Source organism: Balaenoptera ricei, chromosome 20 (genome assembly GCF_028023285.1).
Source record: "Balaenoptera ricei isolate mBalRic1 chromosome 20, mBalRic1.hap2, whole genome shotgun sequence".
NCBI lineage: Eukaryota > Metazoa > Chordata > Mammalia > Artiodactyla > Balaenopteridae > Balaenoptera > Balaenoptera ricei.
The window spans coordinates 56439261-56458029 of NC_082658.1; the positions used below are offsets into that span (position 1 = coordinate 56439261).

Genomic DNA, 18769 nt, shown 5'->3' on the forward strand with positions numbered 1-18769 from the left:
CCCGACAGATAGGCCCACCGCACGGTGACAACTGTGGGGGAGGGGGGCGGGGGAGCAGCTCTTTCTCTCCGGACCCCAGGGGCTTCGGGCGGGAGGGGTGAGCCAGCGGAGGCTCCATCTTCCTCGGCTGTTCCTTACGATCCCGGGCTGTCTGCCCACGGGGCACGGCCCTGTGCCCTGTGCCACCGGGGCCATCAGGCCGGGTTAGAGGAAGGCCCGACCCCGGCGCAGCAAAGAAAACAAACACAGATGTGTTTGCCTGGGACCAAGAGGGAGTAAATCGCCCCCTCCCCCCGGCCTGCGCGCTCCCCCGGGCGTGGGGCCGGCGGAAACCTGCGGGACTCTCCGCGCAGCGCGGGGCCGGAGCGACGCGGACAGACCGCGGCCGGCCCCTCCTCCCTCCGCGGGGTGCGCGCCGGGCCCAGCCCCCTCTCCGGGGTTTCCCCGGGCGCTCTCCTTGCTTTCCCTTTGTCTCTGCTTCTCCTTCTCGGGCGCCCCGGTTCCCACCCGCTCGTGTCCTCGCTCTCTCCGGGTCCCGGGCCGCTTCCCTTTAACTTTCTTCTTTCCCGGGGTTAAAACTTTGCTAGCGAGCGGGCGGCTGCTCGCCGACGTTATTGGCCGGCGCCCCGCCCGGCGGCCCCGCCCCCCGCCCCCGCGCTCCCCTCCGCCCCCCACTCCCTGCGCGAGTGGCGGCGGCGGCGGAGCCTTCGGGGGCGTGCGTGCGTGTGTGAGTGCGCGCCAGCCAGCGGGAGTGTGTGTGCGCCCCGGGCGCGGGCTGGGCGGCACTCGCACCGCGGCGGGAGCGCCGGGAGCCGGGCGGCCGCGTCGTCACTCGGGCGGGAGAGGCGGCGGCGGCGGCCGGGCCGGGGCTGGGGCAGCGGCGGCCGCGCCGGGCATGGAGCTGGCAAGCCCGCGCTGAGGCAGGGCGCCCCTGCTAGCAGCCAGCGAGAGGCTCTCCGCCGTCCGGCGCGCGGGCTCCCCGGCCGGGGCCGGGCAAACTTTTCTTTCTCTTTTGCCCTCTCCTGAGGTAAAGTCCCGAACGCGGACTCGCCGGCGGGGGTGCGATCTGGGACAGCTGAGCGGGACCCCGGGCTGCGGGAGGAGGGGGCGCGGGCCGTGCGGGCTCGGGGGGCCCACGAGCTGCCCTGCGTCCGAGTTTGGGGTGCTGGCGGGCCGGCCGCGGACGGGCGCGGGCCGGACCCTCGGGCGGCGTGGAGGCGGCGGCGGGGAAGCCGAGCGATGGCCCGCGGCCCCGGCTCGCCGCCGGCCGGGAAGGAGAGGCGCGGGTGGTGCGGGCTTGGGGCCCCCGGATTCGCCTGCCTCCCCGGGACGCGGGGGAGTGAGGCGGGAGTTCGTTCGGCCGCGGGCTTGGTGCGGGGGAAGCCGGGCGTTCGCCCGCGCCCCAACTCGCCGCCCCGCCGGGGGGTGGAGGGCGCGGGGCGGCCTGGCTGAGCGCGGCTCCCCTCTCTCCGCAGGCGCCTTCTGCGGCGGGCGGACCGACTCCTCGGCGCGGCGGGGCCGGGGCAGGCTGGACGCAGCATGATGCGCGCAATGTGGGAGGCGCTGGCGGCGCTGGCGGCGGTGGCGTGCCTGGTGGGCGCGGTGCGCGGCGGGCCCGGGCTCAGCATGTTCGCCGGCCAGGCGGCGCAGCCCGACCCCTGCTCGGACGAGAACGGCCACCCGCGCCGCTGCATCCCGGACTTTGTCAACGCGGCCTTCGGCAAGGACGTGCGCGTGTCCAGCACCTGCGGCCGGCCCGCCGGGCGCTACTGCGTGGTGAGCGAGCGCGGCGAGGAGCGGCTGCGCTCCTGCCACCTCTGCAACGCGTCGGACCCCAAGAAGGCGCACCCGCCCGCCTTCCTCACCGATCTGAACAACCCGCACAACCTGACGTGCTGGCAGTCCGAGAACTACCTGCAGTTCCCGCACAACGTCACGCTCACGCTGTCGCTCGGCAAGAAGTTCGAGGTGACCTATGTGAGCCTGCAGTTCTGCTCGCCACGGCCCGAGTCCATGGCCATCTACAAGTCCATGGACTACGGGCGCACGTGGGTGCCCTTCCAGTTCTACTCCACTCAGTGCCGCAAGATGTACAACCGGCCGCACCGTGCGCCCATCACCAAGCAGAACGAGCAGGAGGCCGTGTGCACCGACTCGCACACCGACATGCGCCCGCTCTCGGGCGGCCTCATCGCCTTCAGCACGCTGGACGGGCGGCCCTCGGCGCACGACTTCGACAACTCGCCCGTGCTGCAAGACTGGGTCACGGCCACCGACATCCGCGTGGCCTTCAGCCGCCTGCACACGTTCGGCGACGAGAACGAGGACGACTCAGAGCTGGCGCGCGACTCGTACTTCTACGCCGTGTCCGACCTGCAGGTGGGCGGCCGCTGCAAGTGCAATGGCCACGCGGCCCGCTGCGTGCGCGACCGCGACGACAGCTTGGTGTGCGACTGCAGGCACAACACGGCCGGCCCGGAGTGCGACCGCTGCAAGCCCTTCCACTACGACCGGCCCTGGCAGCGCGCCACAGCCCGCGAGGCCAACGAGTGCGTGGGTGAGTGGGGCGCCGCGGGGACGCGGGCGGCGGGCGGGGACCCGGGCGGCTGCTCCCGGGCCTCGCGACCGAAGGTTCCCGAGGATCGCCCGCTTCGTGGATGTGGTGGGGATGGTGGGAGGCGCGTTCCTGGAAATCGGGCACCGCGGAGCGCAGAGAGCTGGTCCGCTCGCGCTCGTGGCGCTGGCCGTGGACGCTCAGGTTTGCGTTCAAAGCGCTGTGCGAAGCCAAGATGTGGGGTGAGGGCTTTGCCGAAAATTTGCCGACCGGTTCCCCTAAGCCCAGATCCAAAGGCACACACTCCTTGCCTTCCCCTCAGTTTGGCGGGACCCTGGCGTCCACCTCCGCCCCAACCCCCTCCCCTAGGGCTGCAGCTGCGCGCGCTGTTGGGGACCCCGGCCCGGTTCCCGGGAAGTTCCAGCTCCACGACCACAAATCCTTTGGGAGATGGCAAAGGGATTTGCAGTTTGGGGCCAATTCGGTACACGACGACTATCACTCCTGCGTCCTCCATTTGTCTTTTATGGTTTGAAAATAGATATATTTTTTTCCTTTGGACAGCGTGTTTGTGTTAGCAAAAGAATGATGTGATTTAAATTAATTACTATCTACAGATTACAAAAGAGAGTTCACGAATTATGTTAAACTAATTCAATCCCGCTCCAAAAAAGTATACCAGATTTTTTTTGTTGTTGTTAGCGTCAGGGTTCGGTGAAATTAAACAGTTCCGAATTAACTAAGGGCCCAGATTCTCGATTTCATGGGGTTTCAGTTCCTGAAAGAGAAATCTGACAAAACCGGCACTGGTGGATACTGTTGGGTCGGAAATGAGGCTTAAGAAAAAAGGATCCGTTCTGTTTCTGAATCATACAACTTTGCTGCTGTAGAAACTCTGCGGCATCAGTTTCTCCCCAGGAGGACAAAAAAAAAAAAAAAAAAAAGGAGGGGAAAGGTAGTAAGACCATACTCTGCTTTTCCAGTATGAGATGTAAATGCCCAAATCTCATGTTTTATTTTAATGAAGATCATCAACGTCAATCGTCAATATAGTTGGTCAGTACGCCCTTGGGTGTTCATCTTTCGTGGAATATAGACGTTTCCTCCCCCTTCCCCTCCCCCCAGCCCCACACAGCCGGTGTGAGTCTCTTCAATTGCTTCGGCCTCTGAGGCACATTACAAAGTTTGCTGGTCCCCACAAACACACGTTTTGAGGTCTGGTTCTGATTAATTGTGTCATGTTGTTGTCGAATAGTTTGTGCCTCATGACTGTGGATGTAGACTTTTGGAATGGAAAACATGTTTTGGAGAAGCCCAGTCGGCACTGAGGCCCAGGCAGGCGTCCTGGTCTGAAGAGGGCTGTTCTCCTGTTGCGTGGCGGGGCCTCCATCTTTGCACTCCAAGTGTACGCTTTTGCAGACCTAATTGTCCTTCCCCCTCCTTTAAGGGACGGAACTGGTTGCCTGTTGGAAGAGACTTTTCAGGATTTGGTGGCGAGATAGTGGTTACACCCCGGCTTAGTCGTCTTTGAGAATTAAAACTCCTTTGATCTGCTCCATTCCTTCAGAACTGTTGGTTTTTCCCATTTCTTCTCTTTCTTCTCCCCTTTCCTCTTTTCTTTTCTTCCTTTTGTGCGTAAAAACCTTTTATTGACATTTAAAAGGCCTCCCAGGGTTTTGCTATCAGTTTTAGTATGTATGTGCATATGAAAGATAACTTCTCATTGTCACCAGCAGGGTCTGATTGGAAAAAACACAAGTGAATACATTGAGGCAGATAAACTGGCTATGAAGGTAGCATTTTACTGGCTTGAAGATTCCTCTTAGCAGGGGTGGTATTGTTCAGATACCACCCACCCCCATCTCTCCCTGTCAGTTTATGTAACCCGCAATTGTTATAACAATGGCCACGTACTTGAAATAATTTCTATAGTCGAGGATTTTGTCTTTTGACCGAAGCACTAACTCTGTGCACAAATTGGATTGACCGGGTTTTTTTTTTTTTAAACCAAATTGAGCAATCAACATATTAACTAACGTAATTAGTAAGCCTTTTTGTTCAAAAAGTTTAATTAGGCCTAATAAGTACATAATCTACATGACAAATAATCGGCTAGCAATATTTTCTGGTTTTTACTGAAGTTATTTTAATTCTCAGTAGTTAAAGTATCTTTAAATCTTGCCAATTATTCAGTCATCTCATAAAAGCCAAGCCAATTCAACGATGTTAAAGTTATTTATAGTTTCCTTTTTGAATAGATGTTCTGATACCTTGTAGATATAGCCTCGGGAATGTCAGGTTGAAGTTCCCATAAAGTCTTAATTGAAGTCTTAGTGATTTTTCCATCATTCCACAAAAGAGAAAGCCAGCAAAGACAATTTAGAAGTGATTTACAATTAAAGGTCGAGCTTTTTATGAAAAGGCCCTGAAGTGGAGATATGTGAATGAATTAGTATTTGACAGGTGTTCTGAGACACTACAGGGCACTGTGCTAGGAAAAAGCATTAATGAATCCTTCAAACACTAACTTTTGTACTCTCAGCAGCTCAGATTTTTTCCCCAACATAATCCCATCTTGTGAATTTCACACTGTTGACATATTAAGTCAAGCTACCCAGATTATTTACAACTAAGGCAAAGTAAAGTATATTTTTAATTCTCAAAATGAGTTTTGATTAAAAATGAAGCATTATCACTGTCTTTGCCTTTCTAAAATAATGAGACATGAGATAATAAAGTGGCATCGTTCCCTAGGTTAACCCTCTCATCCCCCACTCCCCCCGCAGTCCTAAAACTTGGAAAAAAATCGATGTTATTATTTGACGAAATGGTTCTACACAGGGCTGAGGTGCTTTCGGTTTACTAAGAAATGCATATATCCTATCGGTTTTCTTTGGTCCAGCTTTCTTTTTGGGGTTGTTTCAAGGTTAAGTTCTCTATGGAATAAACATGAACTTTTGTAAGGTCCAATTTTATTTTAAATGCAATTTTGGACTTCTTCCGGAGAAGAGAAAACCCAAAACAATATGAAAGAGAAGACTATGTATAACGTTACGGCCTCGACAGCTCTCCGTGGAATAACTAAATACTTTCTTCCGCCCATGTGTATCAGCAGTGTTCACATGCTCTTATACACATGTGCATTTATATTCATTGTGTAAAGAAGCATCCATGCATGGTGGTGGGGGGGTGTACATTCAAGAGAAAATGCATGAACAGTTTTAAACCACCTGGGTTGCTAGGCCCTTTTATACCCCTCTTCTTTTTTTTAAAAAAGAGCATCTGAAGACCATATTGTGTTTCATAAATTATTGACATCAGTTTTAATCAGTGTCCCCCTGACGTCGGAGCTGTGTTAGTATTTAGTGCCTGACGAAGCATGCTGTTTAATCTTACTGTGGGGATGTCAGCATGAACCCCTGCCTGGTTTGTGACAGGGTGAGCTTATGAAAACTCGTTTTGCGACTCACTCTATGGCTTGGCGTTGCCCAGCTGAAACCCAAAACCCACACAAAAGACGTCTCTGCAAGATGAGCACCGTGCTGGGGCTGGCCTCCTGTGGTCGTGGGTACCTGCAACATAATGCTCGTAATTGTTTAAACATGGCTTTGGGAGGGGGTTCCTCAGGCTGTAAATGGCTCTGGTGCTTGGGCCTACCATCATTTTCCCCGGCAGGAGAGGGAGGTTATATGGGAGGCGTTGCCATGAGAAATCTAATGCCCCGATAAAGACTCTTGCAAAATCAGAAGGCTAAAATGATTTGCTGCTCAGTCTGGTACATAGGGATAGATAAGTGAATGCTGTTATAGTCCTAGTAATTATTGTAATTATTGTCATCATAATGACATAATGTAATCATAATGTAAATTATGATTAACCCTTGAGGGCTTATTTTTTGCCAAACACTCGGATTAATTTAGTCATTTAATCACTGTGACTATGCTAATAATAGGCCCTATTTATTGTCCTTATTTTACAGAGGAGGAAACCATAACCGAGAGATATTAAATGGTTTACCCAAAGCCATATAGCTAGTAGGTGGTGGAGCTAGGACTCCAGTCTGATGCTTTATGCTTGGTTTTATTGCATCCTCTGTGCTGCCTCCCCATAGAACGGATGGATGGATAAATGAACAGCAATTACATGTACAGGTCGACCTCAGAGATATTGCGGGTTCAGTTCCAGACCACAGCAATAAGGCAAGTCACACGAATTTCTCGGTTTCCCAGTGCCTATAAAAGTTGTTCACACCATACTGTAGTCTATCAAGTGTGCAATAGCATTATGTCTAAAAAAATGTACATACCTTAATTAAAAAATACTTCATTGCTAACAAATGCTAACCATCGTCTGAACCTTCTGAGAGTCACAGTAGTAACATCAAAGATCACCGATGACAGATTACCATAGCACATATAATAATAATGGAAAAGTTTGAAATATTGCAAAGAATTACCAAAGTGTGACACAGAGGTATGAAGTGAGCAAATGCTGTTGCAAAAACAGCGCCACTAGACCTGCTCGAGGCTGGGTTGCCTCACACCTTCAAGTTGTAAGAAACACAGTATCTGCGAAGTTCAATAAAGCAAAGTGCAGTAAAGTGAGGTCTGCCGGTAGAGGAGAATTCGAGGAGAATAGTCAGAACAGCCTGGTATCTAGCAAGCTTGTTACCTCTTGCTAGAATTAGAGGTGTGTTGTATTGCATGACGTTATGTCATATGATGTCATATATCATACTCATATTTATTATGTTCATACAAACTTAAGTATGAAACTGTATATAAGAAGTCATCCTTGATTGTAGCCATCAGGCCTAGTGGGAGCTGGGAGATTTTAGGAATGTAAGTGAAGAGGGTTTAAGCACCTTTGTGTGGGTTCTCAGCGTGCACAGGTGTTGCTGATGGCCAAGTCTTTCTTTCTTTTCTTTTTTTTACTTTTTGGCCACGCCGAGCAGCATGTGGGATCTTAGTTCCGGACCAGGGATCGAACCTGCACTGGAAGCGTGGAGTCTAAACCACTGGACCTCCAGGGAAGTCCTGGCCAAGTCTTTCTTGATTTCAGGGCCCATGATCCCTCTCAAAGGTGGTGGAACAGAGGTCGTAATCAGAAAATCCTTTCTAAGAAGCCCTTCTCCTTTGTCCCTAGTGTTCAGTATCCCGTTGTTTCTCTGGAACACACTGAAAAAAGCGTAGGAAGTGGCTAGGGAGTGTTGTTGTTAAAGAGGGGGGTTTAGTGGCATATTCTGGTTGCCGGAGTGGTGCTGGTAGGTGCCGGGCATGTGTGTCAGCGGCACAGGACTGTCATTTATCGCTGTTAGCCCCGTGGCAGCTGGAGTGAGGGTCTCTGCTGGGGTCCTCATTAGCACCTGGTGGGCCCGGAGGTTGCTCCCCGCTCTGCCCAGAGAAGCCAGACAGAGCCGTGTCAAGGTGCACCTTCTGGGGTGCGTCTGTGCCTTTCCAAGGCTTTGCCAAGGTCTCCTTTGGCCCTGCCCAGACTTCTCCCTGACTTCCTTCTCCTGTAGAAAAATGAGATCCTCGGAAAAGTATTTGAGACTTTATGTCCAGAGTAAATATTGGAAAGGCAGTGGGTTGAAATTCAGATGTTCCCTGGAAGGAATCCCCTCATTTTCTGCTCGCAGCTGGTATCGATATTTCCTTCTTGAGATGAGTTGTGCTTTTCATTAAGTAAATTTTTTGTCTTGGGATTAAACCAACATTGTATTCTTAATAGACTTTTATGTTTACACTTCAAAAGTCCACTGGGTTGTTATTCGTGTTACCTTGATGGCTTCCACAGCGTCTGCTATGCACACTGGCCTCACCAAAATAAATGGCTCTCTAGGGAACTGGATTATAAAACGGTCTTATCTGTCGATGCTCTAGTACGGGTATTTTGTGAGCCAGTATTTTTTTTTTTTTTCCTTTCAGAAGTGATAATCATACCTTGGGTTTCTGCAGTGCCTTTAATTAGAGGAAGACTGGAGGTCTTGGAGAGGTTTTGAAATGCTCAGGTTTTAAGCCTGATACTTGCAGAGTGGCCTACAGCATTTTGCCTGTCATCTGGAAAGACACACATCAGCCCGTGTGGTCTCCGAAGCCTCGGAAGACGTGGCGTTGGTTTGGGTGGCCCGGGAGTTAGAATGCCTGTCCGGGGGGTGTTGGGTTGCATCCTGAAGGCAGACCACAAACCCCTACTAAGTGCCAGGCATTGTACTAGGTGCTTTACATGTGCTTTATGTCAGTGAATCAGATTTCCACGAAGGAGGCCTTTCGAAACCAGATGTCGCTGCCACCAAAGGGCAGTTTTTACACAAACAAAACTGAATGTAGACAGGGTACATCTTGGCTCGTTCAGTGACGCTGTTGTATACACAGAGAGCAGGGGGTATCAGTGGCACTCGTTTCGAGGGCTGATCACATAAAAGCATGTCCTGTTGTAACCAGCTCCGAGGGATGGTTCCGAACGGTGCCCGAAATCATTGAGCTGCCTGCGACAGTCCTCGGACACAGGGCTATTTGCCTCCACGCTGTCTGCTGTCTTGAGGTTCGATGTGTACAGCACGTGGAGAGTTCAGGATTGCATTTCTGTAGTCTTATTCCAAAAATGTAGCTCTATTATAAACTTGGAATTAGATTTTCATTTGCCTTTGGAGCGTTATATAATTTATGGGAATTCCCCCTAAGTCAGAAGGCAGAGACCCATTCCATTTGTCAGTTCCTTGCCTGTAGAGATAATACTTCCTTCCCATCCCCAGCTCCTTGGAGGCCTTGGCTGGGTGTGTGTTCAGCCCTGACTATATTATTTTGTGCCAGTTCTGCTCTCTGACCGAGAGAAGGGACTGTGTGTGCAATGGATGTTTCTATCTGCTGCATCCACTGGCACTAAGAGAACAAGGGAAGATGTCCTCAAGGGGACAGGTGCACCAGTGGTTCAGAAGTAGTGCCAAGGAATGGAGAAGTGTACTCTGCCTTTGCCTCTGGTGTGGTCATTCCTGGAGATCCTGAGTCTTCTGCCATCAGGGTCATTGTATTAGCTAGAGGTAAGGCTATAATCACGTTGCAGTGCATTTGTGCATATAAAGACGATCCAGAAGAAAGATTTCCTTGTGGGTATGGCGGGCTTCTAGGTTATTTGAAGGGGTGAGTGGTTTTTCAGAGGTCAAAGTAAATTTGTTGGGTGAGAACCTTGAAAGGTAGAAAGTAATACTGAGAGGAACAGAAAGTTCACTATATCAACTGATAATCAATGAATCCTCCCAACTCAGCCTAGAAGGAGGCTCTAGAAGTCTGTCTCTGTGGAGGATTCAGGACTAGCCTATGTAAGATGTGCGAGGTATCAGCCTTCTGTGCAGGTGGTCCAGTTTTAGTTGAGGGCCCATTCATGCCCCTTCCTGGCTGGTGCTATGGCTAGATTTTCTAGATTTTCCCCGGTCCTTTACTGCCTCCAGATAAGAGAGGTTTTTGGTTGTCATGTCCAATTTTTCACACATTCCAGAGGCTCCACACCAAAGTTAGACAATCTGTAGGACGACAGGCACCTTTAAAGGGGCTGGGTTTGAATAAATGAGTCTTAGGTAACAAGGAAATAAGGTAGATTCTCTTTTAGTTTCCTGAGCACCAATATGTTGCATTACGTTCCATATTTGATGGAACATCCCAAAGGGATGGACACTTCCCGCCGCCTGATTACGGTTGTTGGGTCTTCTGATTTCATCTGTTCCTGCTTGGAGTGGCTGTGGTGAGTACTTGGCAAACGTATCACCCCTTCCCAATTCTGAAACCAGGGCAGACATCACTAATCAATCACTGCACTCTTTTCTCCTAAGTCCAGAAATGGTCTTAGGGTATTAGACTCCTTTTCAGTGTAATACCCTAGGCAGCCGTTACTCCTTAGAGTTAGCCTAGGAGATAAAATCTAAGACCAAGGGTCCCGGGAGACCTTCCCCGGCTCCCCTAGTCTGCAGACAGAGAAGTACACTGTAAGTGGACGTTTCTGGAGCAATCAGTGGTCAGGTGACTCTGTTGGGTCTGGGGATGGAAAGCAGTGGGAAGTGATGCCCTCCCCGCAGGTGGGATGCAGTCTCATCGGGCCTGAGGCTCTTCCCACCTGAGAAGTCGGGCCCTGGACCCCACACCAGGTCTGCGCGGCATCGGGAGACAGAACTCTACACAGGCAAGGGCTCTGCTTACATTTGGGCTGACACAGAAAGTGCCGAACAATAACAGCGCCAGTCCCAGCATGAAAAAGGAAACACATTGTGTTTACAGATACAGAGCTTGGCCTCCGAAACAAGAAAGTACCTTTGGGTCGGGCGCCCCAGGGCAGGGCTGTTGGACAGCGGCCCCCCTGCTCTGAGTCCTGCGGCCAACGCGTTTCCTCTCCCCGCAGCCAGACCTCAAGAGGTGGTTAGGTCGATCGAAGCCAACTCTTTCTTCCCAGACCCAGCCCTGCCTGTCTCACTCCACAGCTCAGACCTGGGGAGAATTCATTGTGAGAAAGTGCTCGACCTGCCCAGCTGCCACGAGGAAGGAAATTGCTTCTCACTCCAATCCACAGAAACCCATCGGGCTTAAACCAGGATTGGGGGCAGATCTGCCATCATTGCTACCCAGACATGCCAGGGGAGAATGGGACTGGGCATCCTCTGTATTTCTCACCCCAGTTTGTTGTTGGAACCGAGGTGAAGGAGCTGTTTCTTGTTTTATTTTATTTTATTTTATTTTATTTTATTTGTTTTTTGTATTTTGGCCATGCCGTGCGGCACGCGGGATGGTTCCCCAACCAGGGATCGAACCTGGGCCTCCGCAGTGAAAGTGCCAAATCCTAACCACTAGGCCACCAGGGAATTCCCTGTTTCTTGTTTTAAATCGAAGGTGTCTGCAGAAGAATGTGACCCACGTTGAAGTGAAAAGCAAGTTCTGATTTTCCTGCTGCATAGAAATGGTTCAGTTCTAAAATCAAGATCAGAGAGCATAGCATTCTACTTAATAATATATGAAATACCAAGATGTGTGTATTAGGCGTTATGGTTGAGAGAACCCACCTCCAGCTTCAGACTGCTTGGGTTGAAGTCCTGGCTCCACCCCCGCAGTGTGACCTTGGGCGTGTTATTGAAGTTCTCTGTGCTTTCAATGCCTTCTGTGTCCTGGGGGGCTCCACTGAAGACCACGCTGGTATATGGGGTACAGTGCCGAGTGAGAGGGACCCTTGCATTGTGCTAGGGAGGGGGCTCAGAAGAGGGGCATAAGAAGGAGACCCCCGAGGCAGGGTGCTCCTTCTAGACTAGGGGCTTTCTTTTTTCTTTTTACTTTTTTAAAAAAATTTTTAATTGAAGCAGAGTTGCTATACAATATTATATAAGTTACAGGTGTACGTATAGTGAGTCACAATTTTTTTTTTTTTAAATTTTAAACTTTGGGTTTATTTTATTTATTTATTTATTTATTTATTTATTTATTTATGGCTGTGTTGGGTCTTCGTTTCTGTGCGAGGGCTTTCTCTAGTTGTGGCAAGTGGGGGCCACTCTTCATCGCGGTGCGCGGGCCTCTCATTATCGCGGCCTCTCTTGTTGCGGAGCACAGGCTCCAGATGCGCAGGCTCAGTAATTGTGGCTCACGGGCCCAGTTGCTCCGCGGCATGTGGGATCTTCCCAGACCAGGGCTCGAACCCGTGTCCCCTGCATTGGCAGGCAGATTCTCAACCACTGCGTCACCAGGGAAGCCCGAGTCACAATTTTTAAAGGTTATATTCCATTTGTAGTTATTATAAAATATTGGCTATATTCCCCATGTCGTACAAGATATCCTTGTAGCTTATTTTATAACTAATAATTGTACCTCTTATTCCCTCACCTCTAAATTGCCCCTCCCCTTCCCTCTCCCTACTGGTAACCACTAGTTTGTTCTCCATATCTGTGAGTCTGCTTTGTTTTGTTTTGTTTTGTTTCGTTATATTCACTAGTTGGTTGTATTTTTTTAGATGGCACGTATAAGGGATGTGATACAGTATTTGTCTTTCTCTGTCTGGCTAATTTCACTTAGCATGATGCCCTCCAAGTCCATCCATGTTGCTGCAAATGGCAAAATTTCGTTCTTTTCTATGGCTGAGTAATATTCCATTGTATGTGTACATATATTTATTCATTCATCTGGTGGTGGACACTTAGGTTGCTTCCATACCTTGGCAATTGTAAATAATGCTGCTATGAACATTGGGGTGCATGTATCTTTTTGAATTAGTGTTTTTGGTTTGTTTGGATATATACCCGGGAGTGGCATTCCTGGGTTATAGGGTAGTTCTATTTTTAGTTTTTTGAGAAACCTCCATACTGTTTTCTGCTGTGACTGCACCAATGTACATTCCCACCAACAGTTTACAAGGGTTCCCTTTTCTCCACATCCTCGCCAACACTTGTTATTTGTGTTCTTTTTGATGATAGCCATTCTGACAGGTGTGAGGTGACAGCTCATTGTGGTTTTTGATTTGCATTTCCCTGATGATTAGCGCAGTTGAGCATCTTTTCATGTACCTGTTGGCCATCTGCATTTCCTCTTTGGAAAAATTAGACTTGGGGCTTTTTATCAGCACACATTTCTGTAGCCCTCACTACTGCCATGCTCTGTTCTAAACATTCTGCAAATATTATCTTGTTTAGTCCTCATAACAGCCTTATGAGGTGGGTTCTGAGTATAATTAAGTCAATTTCTTCACTGAAGTATAACATAATGTACAGAAAAGCACACGAATGCTTAGTGCACAGCTCAAAACTTTTCATGATGTAGACACACCTGCATAACCAGCACCCCAGATGCTGCCCTGAGTGCCCCTCCAGTCACCACGCCCCTTACCCACCATGCGTTGAATTGACTGTTTTTGAACTTCATGTAAATGGAATCATATTCTGGCTGCTTCGGCTCAGTAGTACATTTGTGGTGTTTATCCATGGGTAGTAGTAGTTTTATTCGTTTTCATTGCTATGCTGTAGTGTTCCGTGATACCCATGTATAAATTTATTTATTTGTTCCATTTATGGTGGATATTTGGGTTGTTTCCAGATTTTAGCTATTAAAAATAGTGCTGCCGTGGCCGTACTTACCCATGTCTTTTGATGCATATTTGAATGCATTTCTGTTGGGGATGTGTCTAGAAGTGGAATCTCGTGTCCTAGGGTAGGTATCAGTTCAGCTCTAGTACACTGTGTTTATCCATTGGTCACACGTTTTGTAGAAAGCAGTTGTACACATTTACATTTATACACCATTTTACAGGTGAAGGAATGGGGGCACACACAGGGTACATGCCTTGCCCAGGGTCTCACAGCCGGCAGTGGTGGAGTTGGGGTCAGAATCTAGGCAGTGTGGTTCTGGCGTCTTGTTTTCCACCACTGTGCCTGGTTGCCTCTCTCTTTCACCTGTATACACCCTGCCAAGGAAAACTGTTACTAATGGGGGCAAAGGTGACTTTGGGCCAGTCCCTTCACTTGTCTGGGCCTTGGTTTTCTCTTCTGTAAAATGAGGGGTCGGGCCACGAAGACCATCTTGAGCGCTCACATTTCTGTGCCCCAGTGCACGCACCTCCTTCCTGAGGACTTTTCCCAGCTGCGTTACCCACCCCTTCCATTCCCATCTCCACCAGAGGCAGCTCTACAGTGTGAGCAATGTTATTTCCCGCCACCTCCATTCCATTGGGGTGCCCTCAGGAGACTGCGCAGGCTCTGATTGGAGGACTCACTTGGCCCCGCCCTTCAAGACTTCCTGGAATTTCCTCATCTTTCACTCACCACCTTTTACACTGGGGAGGGGGAGACATGGGACCTTTGTTCCATCTTTGCCCTCTGGCATGTCAGCCACCCAGCCTTCTCTCTTCAGTCATGCGTGTTCAGCTGAATGAACGTTCACAAAATCAACTCACTTGTGTAACTAGCTCAGCCATCAAGAAATCAGATATTTCCAGAAGGCCTCTTTCTGCCTTTCACACCACCACTGCACTGTGGCCACCATCTTGACTGCTAACACCATAGAGTTCGTTTTGCCTGTTCTTGAACTTCACATCCATGAAATCAGACTGTGTGTTCTCTTCAGTACCTGGCTTCTTTTGCTCAGCAGTATTTCCTCATAAGTAGTGTTAATCATAACTTATCCTCTAGTCCTTTTTAGTTTGATGGATGAGCGCGGTTTCGTGGAGGTACTGAGCCTTCTACTTGTCTTGTCTGCTCACCTTTGCTCGTGGTGAGTGACTTTCCTCATGTGTTTGGCACTGACTGTGAGCTTTTCTTTATTTGGGATTTCGTGGAATTCCCACGGGTCTTAGTTCTGGAAATGTCCCTTCTGAGTGATTTTGCATTTGATTTTGCCAGACATCCTGGAGGTATCATTGGCTTGGGACCGCTTTTTCCATTAATTATCTTAGAAATTCCTCTATCAAATGAGGAGTGTGTATTTTGCCTCCAATCATTTCCAGACCTGGGGTTTCATTTTCTCACTGAAGACTCTTTCTCCCTTTACTCAGGAGTTTTGGGGGACTTCCCTGGTGGTCCAGTGGTTAAGAAGCCGCCTTCCAATGCACGGGACGTGGGTTCGATCCCTGGTTGGGGAACTAAGATCCCACATGCCGTGGGGCAGCTAAGCCCGCGCGCCACAACTACAGAGCCCACGTGCGTGGGAGCCCGCACGCCACAACTAGAGAAGCCTGTGTGCTGCGGTGAAGATCCCGCGTGCCGCAACTAAGACCCGACACGGCCAAAAAAAAAAAGTTTTGGGTAGAGACAACTTTTGCTGTCAGATTTTTAGTCCCCTTTTCACTTTGGGTGCATTTGGAAGGTCCAGGCTTTTGCCACCTGGATTACTGATCCTAACGGGTCTCCCTGCCTCTACCCTTGTCCCCCAAGCTCCCAGTCTGTTCTTACTGGTAGTTCCCTCTGCCCAGATATCCCAATGGATGGCTTCCCTGACTCCTTCAAATCTTTCGTCAGCTGTCATTCCTCAGTGCAGCCTATCCTATTTAATGATCCTAAAATAGCCGCCTCATCCGTGTCTGTCTGTCTCTTTCAAACACACACCCACACACACAAACACACACACTTATACTTCTCATCACCTTTATCCTGCTCTACTTTCTCCTTTCTTCCCCCCACAGTGCTTATCTCCTTCTGATATACTGTTGGGTTGGCCAAAAAGTTTGTTTGGTTTTTTCTGTAAGATCTTACGAAAAAACCAAACAAACTTCTTGGCCAGACCAATACTTAAGTTAGTTATCTATTGTGTTTATTAACTATCTTCGCATCCTTCCACTTGTTCTGTTCTAAGGCACTTGTTAATTTACGTAAGGGCAGGAATCCTTGTCTCTTTTGTTCACAGGGAGCCTGGCATATAGTAGGTGCTCATTAAATATGGTGAAGAAAAAGAATGCAGGGCCTCCTTTCTAACTCCTGGCCTTTTAAGACCCAAGGTCTCATCTCATGTGTGCAGGTGTTAAAAACTCAAGCCCAAGGCCATTAAGGCCTGTCTCCAGGTCTGATAACCAGTCTTCCTTTCCCCTTATCTCTCTCCTCCTTCCCTTCCCTCCTTACTCACAAACACCCCATGGTCACCATGGTCTCAGTGTTTCTCTTAATACTTTGGCTTTCAGATTCTTATTTCCTCTAGCACGTGGAGATTTCCTTTTATTGCTTGTGAGATATACCATGCATTACATATTCTTAAAAATTATTTTCATCTAGTATTTCTGCAGTGGTTGGGCTTCTGCATTAGCTCAGTATATCTTGTTGCCAGAACTCAGAGTCCTATATTTTAATCTTCGTCCACCTGGAATTAATTGTGACATATGGTGTGAGGTAAGGATCCCTTTTTTTTTAGCAAACATTTAGCCAGCTATTCAATGACAGTTACTGAAAAAAAATTATTCTCAACAATTTGAGATGCCATATTATTAAATGCTTAAGTATTATATAAACTTGGATCTATTTTCTACATTTCCCATTTTGTTTCACTGATCTGTTTTCCTTCCACTGCCTATCTGTTTGGATAGTGCATTTCATTTCTGGTGGGCTCAGCATTTAATCATTTATTCTTTTTCATTTGTTCTTTTCAGTTATTCTCATTGCTCTTCTTATGTATTTATGTATGTATGCATGCATGTATAGGCTTTAGATGAGTTTATCAAGTTTCAATACAAACGCCATTGGTGATTTGGTGGCAGTGTAGTTAAAATGAAGTTGGTGATAGTTGATAACTTTTCTTTTTTTTTTTTTTTTTTACCACACCACGCAGCATGCAGGATCTTAGTTCCCTGACCAGGGATCGAACCCGTGCCCCCTGCAGTGGAAGCACGGAGTCTTAACCACTGGACCACCAGGGAAGTCCCTACATTTTAAAAATTGTAACTGTAATCAACATGACTGTTGTACTTAATGATTTCATTATTTAATTGTCTCCATTAGGGTTGTTAGGATACCGAAAGGGTAGGATGTAAGTCTAAATAATATCATAGATTGACTCTCTTCTGGATAAATTTTTAAAACAGTATTAGTTGAAATTCAATAAATTGCACATATTTAAAGAATGTAATTTGGAAAGTTTGACATATGTATTTACCTATGAAACTATAACCACAATCAAGATAAAGAACATATCCATCAGCCTCAAATGTTTCCTAGTGCTCCTGGGTAATTCCTTGCATACCTTCTGCTGTTTCCATCACTGCGCTTTCTATCATTTTATATTAGTTTGCTTTTTCTAGAGTTTTATATAAATGGACTCATATGGTATGTATTCTTTTTTGTCTGGTTTTCTTCAGTTTTCATGATTATTTTGAGACTTATCCATGATGTTATGTACCTCAATAGTTCACTCCTTTTTACTGCTGGATAGTAGTCCATTGTATGGAAATACCAAAACGCATCTATTCATCTGCTGATAGACATTGGGTTGTTTCCAGTTTTTGACTTTTACAGGTAAAGCAGCTGTGAACATTCTTGTACACATTTTTGCAGGGACATACGCTTTCATCTCTCTTGAGTAAGTACCTAGGAGCAGAATGACTGTGTGATATGGTAATGTATGTTTAACTTTTTAAGAAACTGCCAAACCGTTTTCCAAAATGGTTTTACCACTTTACATTCATACCAGCAGTGTGTGAGCATTCCAGTGTCTCCAACTCCAGTTCCTCGCCAGCATTTGATATGGTCAGTCTTTTTAATTTTAGCCATCTCAGTGGTTATAGAGTAGATAACCTTTACAATTTTAAGTCTTACAATCCAGAAGCATGGAACATTTTCATTTATTCATGTCTTCTTTTATGCCTTTCTGTAGCGTATGTAAATTTCTTTATAGTAGCCTTATACTTTTTAACAGAAAATTTACTTCTGTGTATTTATAATTTTTATTACTATTATGAAAGGAATTTTTTTCCTTCCTCATTTTATTTTCTAACTGGATATTGCTGACATATCGGAAAGTTGTTGATGTTTATATAAGTATTTTGCAACCTGCAATTTTACTGAACTCTTTTAAAATGAATTCTCATAGTTTTTCCGTTAATTCTCTTCTCTCAAATTTCTTTCATATTCAGTTATAGCCCACAAATCATGAATATTTTAGCTCTTCTTTCCAATGCTTGGACTTTTATTTTTCTTGTTTTACTGCATTGGGTAGAACTTCAAAGTAATGGTATATAATAATGGTAAGATACACCCTTGTCTTGATCCTGACTTGAGTGAGAATGTTTCTAGAGTTTCATCATTAAGTATGTTGTTTGTTACTAGTTTCAGATAGATCTTTATTGTGCTCAAAGGAATGACCTCTATTCTTGGTTTACTGGGAGGTTTGCTCCTTTTTGTTGTTTTAAATCAAGAATATGTGGAATGTTAACCCTTTAGATATCAATCAATCAAAATGATCATATAATATTTCTCCTTCATTATATTAAATAATGAATTACATTAATTGTTTTATAAAATTTTTAATAGCTTTATTGAAATATAATTCACATACTATACAAGTCACCCATTTAACGCATACAATTCAGTGGTATTTAGCGTGTTTATAAAGTGGTGCAACCATCACTAAAATTAATCCCAGAACATTTTTGTCATCACCAGAAGAAACCTTGTACCCATAGCGGTCACTTTCCATTCCCTCCCCCTTACTACTGTCCCAGCCCTAAGCAACCACTAATCTACTTTTGATCTCTATGGATTTGTCTGTTCTGTACATTTCA

At 47.5% G+C, this 18769-nt stretch overlaps 1 protein-coding gene across 1 annotated transcript in view; it reads left to right on the top strand.

Annotated features, from left to right (window-relative positions):
* Positions 1–971: 971 nt before the first annotated feature.
* The window catches only part of NTN1 (netrin 1), a 189805-nt gene continuing 172007 nt past the window's right edge, over positions 972–18769 (top strand). The window contains exons 1-2 of the mRNA XM_059908934.1: positions 972–1027; positions 1476–2557. Of these exons, the coding sequence (XP_059764917.1) occupies positions 1540–2557 (1018 nt within the window). The 5' untranslated portion in view covers positions 972–1027; positions 1476–1539. The remainder of the gene's footprint in view (positions 1028–1475; positions 2558–18769) is intronic.